The sequence below is a fragment of the Grampus griseus genome, assembly GCF_964374135.1.
Source record: "Grampus griseus genome assembly, chromosome: 20".
NCBI lineage: Eukaryota > Metazoa > Chordata > Mammalia > Artiodactyla > Delphinidae > Grampus > Grampus griseus.
The window spans coordinates 19,586,555-19,595,823 of record NC_139014.1 but is presented as its reverse complement, the minus strand read 5'-3'; the positions used below and the strand labels follow the sequence as shown (position 1 = coordinate 19,595,823).

The window sequence follows — 9,269 nt, the reverse complement described above, 5'->3', positions numbered from 1 at the left end:
AGGAAAGAGAAAGGCCTGGGAGTAGAGGTATGTCTGCCCAGCTGCTGGCCATTGGTCTTGCTGAGTACCTACTGTGTGCAGGGCACTGTGGGAGGCTTTCTGGAAGAAATAAGGATGGGACAGCCTCAGCCATCACACAGTGAGGGAGACCTACTTGTAAACCCCTAAGCCTTGAAAACAGAATGAAGTGCACGCTGGCACTGGTGGGACTCTAGGAGCCCAGACGGAGAAGGAAGGTGTCTGCCCACGAACAGGGAGCAGCTGAGAGTAGGAGCTGCGGCTGGACCCACCTGTGCCACCCCAGGGCCGGGCGGTACAGTCAAGTAAACCAGGCTCCTCCAGCTTGTCTCCTCCTCTGTGTAACGAGTACCTGCCTCAGTGACTGGTGTAAAGATTATACGGGTGCTTAGCACAGCACCTGGTGCACAGGAAGCTCTTAAATACCCACCCACTGAGCTTTCAGTGGTTTCACAGAGGGGGTGGCTGAGCAGCTGAGGATGCGAGTTAGGATTTCATTACATTATTCATCTGCCCCTTTGGCCACTGCCATCCTAGTCCCAAACGGCTGGGGTTGGTTGGGGCAGAGGCTGGGACCTGCCGGACTAGGGGGAGGCAAGTGAGGCATTTCAGATGCAACTTTTAAGGAACGTAGGGCCAAAAAACTCAATAAGGAAGAGAAAGTATTTTAACGCAATACTGTAAAAAACAATTAATGCAAAACCCGATGATGAGTAAAATATCAAAATTTAAAATAAAGACAGGATTCGACCTTGTACTTGCACGACCCTGCCTCCCTCGCCTCAACCTAATCTCGGCGCGGGACCCGGGAGGGGTGACTGCCTGCCTCTTCAAGGAGTTCATCATTACCTTGTACGAGAAGAAGAGGCCGCACAAGCCCTCCACTCCCCACCTCCCCCAGCGTACGTCGCCGCACAGGTGCCTCGGAGCCCAGGTGCCCCACGCGGCGGGCGTGCGGGCGTGCGGGAGGGCGGCCGGCAGCACTGCCGCCACGCCCCAGCGCCGAGTCAGTTTCGGGTTTCGACTCGCCGCGCCTGCGCAAAGGGGGCCGGGCTTGGCCCACCCGGGGCCAGCCCGCGCGCGCTCCGCCCCCGGGCTATGTAAGGCGGCGCCCAGTGGGGTCGCGTCACCGCTACACTCCGTGTCCCTCCGCGCAGGCGGGCGGCCCCGGAGAGCTGGTGCTGTGACGGCGGCGCCCCCTCCTCATCATGGTAAGCGGGCGCGGGAAGGCCGGGAGGGGAGCAAGCAAACCGGGCCGGGGTGGCACCTTAACGGAAAACGGGAGTATTGGGGAATTTGGGAGAGGAAGTGGCATGCAAATGAGGACCCGAAGTTCCGCAGTTGAGTCGGGGCTTTCTTGGCCCTCCGGTACAGGCCTGAGGTAGGGGTGATGCTGGGAGAGTGGGGAGTGCGGACGGACCTGGAGGAGGAAGGGAACCGCTCTGCAGAAGGTGCTGCCCCGGAGCCGACCCGGCTGGCGGGTGGGCCGGGGTAGCATGCGCTGGGCCCGCGCTGGGCTGGCGTTCGGCGCCCTCCCCTGCCCAGGGCCTTGTCTGAGATAAAGGTACGCCAGCCGAGCACTCAGGGTGCTGGCGGGAGGTGGGGCCTCGCGGTTTAGAGGAGAAGGCGCTGTACAGTAAAAACTACTGATTGTCACCTGTGGGTTTTAGCAGGCAGGAAAACAAGTGACTCAGGTGCTGCTGACACACAGCAAGGGGTGAGCAGAGCTAGACCCTGGACGCAGGTGCCCTGAACCGCCCAGTCCTGGGGCAGGCACAAAGACCACGACTTTGTGGGGGGTCCAAGGGAGAGGAGGAGGAGGTGGCAGGCGTGCTGAATGAAGCCCTTTGTCTAGCGCTCTCCTGCCCTGCCCCCCGCCAGCCCTTCTGTGGGACCATTGTCCCCCCATCCCAGACAAGAGAGTATTATCTGTCACTGGCATTGTTGGGGGAAGGGAGGCGGTCTTTGGGTGACCCTTCTCCACCCTCACCCTGCTCTGTGCCCTCAGGGCCACGGCCGCTATGGCTTTGCCCAGATATAGAGCCCCCCACCTCCAAAGAGGTCATCCTTAATAAGTGCCAGGAATATAAAGTTAGGGTTCACTCCTAGAAACGCAGGCTTCAGGCCCGCCCCTGCACGCACTTCCAGCACCGTTTTCCTTTCGAGGTGGCAGCAGTGGGCGATCCTTGAGGCTAATCCTTGAGGCTACGGTTCTCACTAGAGGAAAGAGTTTAGGACCGCTCAAACAAGCATTCCTCTCCATCCTGCAAAGCCAGAAGCCATCAGGTCTCGAGGACCGAGGAGAGACGTCCAGCAACCCAAGGCTTGGAAGGGTGCCCAAGGCACCAGGGGTGCCTGTCAATCAGGGCCGTAGCACCTGAGCCAGCTGGGGTTCCCGGTTAGAAAGAGGCCAGAGACAAGGAGGCGAAGCTGGCGGGGTGGCCCTGAGTGACCTGGCTGATGTCTGTCTTCCCCTCCTCACACAGAATAGAGGCTTCTCCCGAAAGAGCCAAACGTTCCTGCCCAAGATCTTCTTCCGCAAAATGTCATCCTCAGGGGCCAAGGACAAGCCAGAGCTGCAGTTTCCCTTCCTGCAGGACGAGGAGACGGTGGCCGCACTGCAGGAATGCAAAACGCTCTTCATCCTGCGCGGCCTGCCCGGGAGCGGCAAGTCCACGCTGGCCCGGGTCATCGTGGACAGGTACCGGGATGGCACCAAGATGGTGTCCGCCGACACCTACAAGATCAACCCCGGTGCCCGGGGGGCCTTCTCCGAGGAGTACAAGCAGCTGGATGAGGACCTGGCTGCTTACTGCCGCCGGGACGTCCGGGTCCTCGTGCTGGATGACACCAACCACGAGCGGGAGCGGCTGGAACAACTCTTTGAGCTGGCCGACCAGTACCAGTACCAGGTGGTGCTGGTGGAGCCCAAGACGGCGTGGCGGCTGGACTGCGCCCAGCTCAAGGAGAAGAACCAGTGGCAGCTGTCAGCCGACGATCTGAAGAAGCTGAAGCCTGGTTTGGAGAAGGACTTCCTGCCGCTCTACTTCGGCTGGTTCCTGACCAGGAAGAGTTCCGAGGGCCTCCGCAAAGCCGGCCAGGCCTTCCTCGAGGAGCTGGGCAACCACAAGGCCTTCAAGAAGGAGCTGCGACACTGTAGGTGGCGGGGTGGGGGCGGGTGGGGGCAGTTAGCCTTATTTGTAAGCCCCTCTTGCTGGGCACAGGGTGCTGCGTGCCCGGGGCCATTGTTCTCAAAGCACTGGGGGAGGCAGGGGGCTCACCTGGTACCGGCAGAGGCCGCTTTGGGTGGTGGACGCTCCGTGGGTTACGGGAGAGGCGTTTGCCAGGCACCTTCCCTCTCACCGCACTCTTCCTCCTGCCCTCTGCTCCCCATCTGCGCTCTCCCAGCCTGGATCGAGGCCACTGACCCCGTCTCAGAGGTGGGAAAAACAAATTACTTACTACATCAACATTTCGTAAAACCTTGGAGGGAGAATCTGGTCCGATGTTCTCAAACTCATTTTTAGCAGCAGAACTATTTTCTAGAATAGAATATGCCATGCAGCCCTAAGCTGCAGAAAAATGACAACTTGGACTATTGTGACTCCACTGGCGATGGTTCCCAGGCCTTGAGCTATCCAGCGCACCTCCTGTGGCATCCCACAGCTCCAGAGAAGAGTCTCCCTAGTCTAGCCCCTCGTTTTTGCAGATGGGAAAATGCCCAGAAGGGTTGCGGGGTTTGCCCAAAGCTGTAGTGAAAGCTCGACTCTGTTGCCTCTAGAGGGGCCTCCCCTTACTGGGTTGGACCAGGGTTCGCTCCTGCAGGGGCTGTTTGCTCCATCGAGAGGGGAGGTTTGGGATAGGGAAGGACCCTGGTGGCCCTCCTTCTCCAGTGGCCCTTTGGGGAATATGTCACCCACTCCCACTAATCATCTGTTCTTCCTTTAACTCATTCCTAGTTCCCCCTGATGTTAGTCTATCTTCATACTTGAAATATCCCCACCCGTGTTTCTTTGCATTGTCAGAGGTAATTTGTGCCGGTATAAGTTCTCAGAGAACTCTTATCTCGGCTCCTAAAATTCGAATGCTGGGAAACCGGGGAACTGTGGTACCTGCACGAGCCGGGCGTGAGCCCTTTACCCGTGAAGAGCGTGGCAGAGAAGCTCCCAAGGCAGGGCTCCTAGTTAGAGCTGGTTCTGCCCTGGAGATTGCCTCTTGAAGCTGCTTTTACCATTAAAAACTGGGATCCTTCTGCCCAGGACACAGCAGGAGAAATGTAATGGGCCACAAACAAGGCCTGCCCTCAGTGTAGAGGTCTCCCTCCCCTGTGGAGGGTGAGCGACGTCCTTCACAGGGATTCAACCCTGGGGGTAAACAGGAAAAGCCTAGTGACTCTGAAGCTAGCCATGACAAGGCTTGAAGTCTGGAAATTGAAATCACAGATACCCCAAGTCTCATCGAAACCACCAGCCACATAATGTCATCCTGTTACCTCCCAAGACCCTTCCTGCACCAGGCCCATTGTAGGCTTGCTTTCGCCAAACAAGGCTGTAAGCTACCTATTATTACAGTGACCAGGTAACTTCTTGTTCAAGTGGCCGCTGAGTGAAATGGGGCACGACTAATACTTACCTAGGTGGTCTTGGGAAAACTGGGATGTGTGGCCACCCCAAGTTGTATTTGATTGACAGGTTAGGGTCAATCACTTGCCCCAGGTCCACAGGCTTGGAAGTGGGCTGGATGTTAATTATGCTGTTTCGGGCTCCTTCCATTATACCACACAGTTCCCAACCTCTTTTTTCTTTCTGCCCCATTTTTCATGAGCTGCTTCCCTCTTTCCAGATGCGTAGCTAGTGCAGTTCAGATTCCCGTGGCATATGCCGCCTACCCCTGGGTTACAAGTGCCTTAGTTTTCACATCTGGGTAAGAGACGTAAACATCTGCAGAACATAAAGCAGGGAACGCGTATCAACACCTTTTCATAGCTCCAGAGTTGCTATTTGACCAACTAATGGATGGTAGTGGATCGCTCAGTTACAGTGGATTGCAAATTTATACCTAATGTCTGATTTGTTTCCTCTGGGTCTCCCATGGTCTTGGTGATAGATGTTGCAATGCCCCTGCTCTCCCGCCCTGACTGCCCCACTCTCTCTCCCTTCAGTTGTCTCTGGGGATGAGCCCAGGGAGAAGATGGAACTGGTCACCTACTTTGGGAAGAGACCCCCGGGCGTGCTGCACTGCACAACCAAGTTCTGTGACTATGGGAAGGCCGCTGGGGCAGACGAGTACGCCCAGCAGGATGTGAGTGCTCCTCGGGGACACCTGGCTGAGGTGGGGAGAGGGCAGGGTCTTCTGGAGATGGGTACCGGCTCAAGGCAGGGACCACAAACCAGACAGCCTCTCAGGAAAAGAGGCAGCTCCATCCCCAGCTCACCGAAGCCTGTGTAGTGCCCCGCAGGGCCTGCCCATCAGAGCCTGTTCCTTCTGCAGATGCGCAGAGAATGCTGGTTGGCAGCAGCTCCTGCTCTGGCCTCTAAGCCTGTGTTCAGTTCCAAAGGCTAGAAGTCCCTTACCCCCAGTCTGAAGCCTGGCTGCGCTCTGAAGTGGGGAGTGTCGACAGGGAGGCTTATTGGCTTAGGGGTACCAGCCCCGCCCACAGCCTCTGACATGGGATCCTTAACCACCGGGCCTGGCCGACTCCAGCCTCCTTCAGGTTGCCTTCACAGCAAGGCCGTCCCTGACCCTCTGCCAGCTCCCCCACTTCTCTGCCTAGGTTAACGCAGCCATTTTGTTTATTCATTGGTCTCCTCCCACACGAATGGAAGCTCCCTGAGGGCAGCACTATTTACAGTGTGGCTCACCTTGTATCCTTAGCACCTACCACAGCTGCATGAATGAACACAGCACTTTCACTCCCATCTCTGTTCATTCATTTAGCAGTGTTTATTAAGCACCTGTTATGCACTAGACACTGTTAGGACCAGGGGGTGTGAGCAAAATAGGGAAGATTTCATGGTCAAAATCGGAGAGATGGGCTTTTTCAGAGAATCAGATATAATGTAAGCCAAAGTGTATGGAGTCGATTTGGATCAAAGTCCTTTATTTCCGACCTCACCCCACCCTCCAGGATAGTGCCTGGATACCAGGGTGCTTTCACAGGGTGAGTCGAGTAGTAACGACAACAGCCCTTGTCAGGCTCTTCTTTTTTTTTTTTTTGCGGTACGCGAGCCTCTCACTGTCGTGGCCTCTCCCGTTGCGGAGCACAGGCTCCGGACGCGCAGGCTCAGCGGCCATGGCTCATGGGCCCAGCCGCTCTGCGGCATGTGGGGTCTTCCCGGACCGGGGCACGAACCCGTGTCCCCTGCATCGGCAGGCGGACTCTCAAACAGTGCACCACCAGGGAAGCCCCAGGCTCTTCTTTAGTCCTCACGCTGAGGAAGGTTCTAGCCTCAGCTGTCTCTTACAGGTGAATGAGCCCTAAGCTAGTGGGTGGGGAGCCCGGCCTGAGCTCAGGAAGCCTTGCGTCTCACGCCTGCTCTCTCCTGCCTCTCTGGCACCTTCATTTTTTCAAGCAGCCTGGACAGTGTCAGTGGAAAGACATCCTGCCAGCACATGGCCGTGGATGTGGATGTCTGCGGGCTCTGCTCGATGGCACTCACTGTCCTCTCTTGATGCCGCCACCTCCAGCTCAGTCCTCTGTCCTCTCTCCGTAGGTGGTGAAGAAATCCTACGGCAAGGCCTTCACGCTGACCATCTCTGCCCTCTTTGTGACACCCAAGACGACGGGAGCCCGGGTAGAGCTGAGTGAGCAGGAGCTGGCCTTGTGGCCGAACGACGTGGACAAGCTGTCCCCCTCTGACAGCCTGGCACGGGGCAGCCGCGCGCACATCACCCTGGGCTGCGCGGGTGATGTGGAAGCCGTGCAGACGGGTATTGACCTGCTAGAGATTGTGAAGCAGGAGAAGGGGGGTAACCGCGGCGAGGAGGTGGGTGAGCTCAGCCGGGGCAAGCTCTACTCCTTGGGCAGTGGGCGCTGGATGCTGAACCTGGCCAAGAAGATGGAGGTCAGGGCCATCTTCACGGGGTACTACGGGAAGGGCAAGGCCGTGCCCACACGGGGCGGCCGCAAGGGTGGCGCCGTTCAGTCCTGCACCATCATCTGAGTGTTCCCGGGCCACAGGCCCCCGCTCTTTTCAAGGGAATGGGGAGGAGAGGGAAGCATCCCTCTGCTTGATTTTTGGTTTAAGATTTTTCTTTTTTTTTTTTTTTACTCAGTTAACCTTCCTGTAACTTTTTAAAAACGTGTAAAATAACTGCTCTTTTTTCCTGCCCACCCCCTTCCCCTCTAACGCTCAAGCTCTCAACACAAGGGGGTGGGTAGGCGCCATTCAGGAACCTGGACCAAAGCTGACGAGGCTGGGCCAGAGTTGGGCCTGGACCGGAGCCACGACCCCAAGCCCCGCTTACAGTTGCTGGGCCCCTAGGCCCACTGCCCCACACGGGGCCGGCTAGTGGGGAGGGACACCCCAGCGCTGCTCGTATTCACGGGGTGGTCACCACGGCCACAGAAGACTAGTGGTGGATTTGAGACGGGATGATCCCTGGGCTTTGATCCCATTTCTTAATCAGTGTAGCCCCAGAAAGCCTGGGGCTATTTACCGGGGTAGAAAAGGGGTTTTTACCTTCCACCTTTGGTCCTAAGTGCGTGTCCCCTCCTCACACTGTAACTAGGTAACAGTTTGATACTAGGGAAGAAAACAATAAGCAGCAGCCGCATCCCAGGCTGGCTACAGGTCTCACCCCAGGAAGCGGGTGGGCTGCCATCCTTCCAGGGGCGTAGCTCTGTCGTGTGGATGGGGAGATCAGGGCCAGAGACAGCGCCTCGGTGGGAGAGCTCCAATCTTGCTGTCTGCCCAGCCCATCTTGCCTCCTTGGTGCCTCCGGAGGCCTCTGTGCCTCCGCTAAAGGGGGTCAGTGGGTACCAAGAGCCAATGGAGTGGCCCCCAGCAGTTTCGTGCCAAGCCCCACCCGGTGCCTCTGGGAAGGGGCTTTTAACATCGCTGCAGGTGCTGTGGTTCCTGGGGTGCCCTCTGCTGTCCTCTGCTCAGTAACAGGGCCTTGCTAATCGGGTTGTCACTTGACAGAAGTGCCCGGGATTTTAGTTACTATCCTGGCTTTGCCCAACCTCAGCAACTTGTAAGACTGATAATGAAATAAATCGTGTTAATCCTAGCTGCGTGCAGTCTCTCTCGCCCTCTGTGCCCAGCTCAGTCTCCCTGGGGCAAGGGCAGGGTGCATCAGGACTGCCTTTGTCCCCAGCTTGGGGCCATCGGTCCTGTCTCCCCTCTGCGGGCTGAGCACAGCTGCGGCGAGGCTGGGCAGTGGAACACTGTTGGCTTTCACGAGGAGGCAGAAGGGAGAGAGGCTGGTCTTGGATGCACACAGGCAGTGGGAGTTGGCCGGCGTGAGGGACGTGGAGCACAGAGCTGCCACCCCCCAGCAACTGGGCACAGGCCCACAGGTGTGCCTGCGGTTCTCTAGGGAAGGCCACCTTCAGATCAGTGCCACTTCAAACACAAGGGAAGAGCTGACTCTTCCAAGCCAACAGGGGCCTGGATGGCTACATGGGAACTTCCCAGGCCTCACGCAGTCAGCATTTCAGCGCAGCTTTGGCACTAAAGGGGGAAGACTGAAAAGAAAGGGGCAGAGGCTCAGATGGAAGAGAAATAGCTATTTGGGCCAAGGTCTTTACCCAGCCATCTCTACTTACCCAAAGCACCAAAATCAGAGCTTCAGCCAAAGCTTCAAGTGTGTCTGCCTGGAACTGAAATTATTCACCACAAACACAAAAGTTTGACCTGAACAGCATGACATATACCACTGCTTCGTCCCCCTGCTTGCCTCCCATACAGGAAGGGACACCAGTGGAGAAGTCAAGGGGCGTTTGCTAAGAATGCTGTTTCCAGCTAAGTGAGCTGACGTCAGCACCCAGATCCCTGCACCCAGGAGCTGCCTGTCCCACTTGGAAAGGGTCTGAGGGTCAAAAAGGCAGGATTTTGTCCTCGTCACCATCTCCCTCAAGCAGTGAGAACTCAGAGCCCGTGTAAACCTCTGAGTTAGCCCAGCCTGACACCTGGCACCCACTTTGGACACATGCAGCTTCTAGTGATTTCTGGTGGCCCTACCATAAAATGTGTTTTCTGAACTCGCTGCCCCATGACTGGCATCAGGCTGGGCACGGCAGCATCCCC

General features: G+C 57.2%; 1 protein-coding gene across 2 annotated transcripts; it reads left to right on the top strand.

Moving 5' to 3' along the window:
- The first annotated feature begins 1,131 nt into the window (after positions 1-1,131).
- Positions 1,132-8,250, top strand: CNP (2'',3''-cyclic nucleotide 3'' phosphodiesterase). Of its 2 annotated transcripts, none has more exons than XM_082679368.1 (4): positions 1,132-1,229; positions 2,505-3,174; positions 5,180-5,319; positions 6,732-8,250. In XM_082679368.1, the coding sequence occupies exons 1-4, from the start codon at positions 1,227-1,229 to the stop codon at positions 7,179-7,181; spliced, it is 1,263 nt and encodes a 420-aa protein (XP_082535494.1). In that variant the 5' UTR covers positions 1,132-1,226; the 3' UTR covers positions 7,182-8,250. The 2 variants fall into 2 exon arrangements, with proteins under 2 accessions (XP_082535494.1, XP_082535495.1); XM_082679369.1 differs by lacking the exon at positions 1,132-1,229 and adding an exon at positions 1,372-1,582.
- Positions 8,251-9,269: the final 1,019 nt, after the last annotated feature.

Coding starts and splice junctions, on each gene's coding strand:
- CNP (XM_082679368.1), top strand. Junction 3,175..5,179: donor CAAGAAGGAGCTGCGACACT/GTAGGTGGCGGG, acceptor CTCTCCCTTCAG/TTGTCTCTGGGGATGAGCCC. Junction 5,320..6,731: donor ACGAGTACGCCCAGCAGGAT/GTGAGTGCTCCT, acceptor CTCTCTCCGTAG/GTGGTGAAGAAATCCTACGG.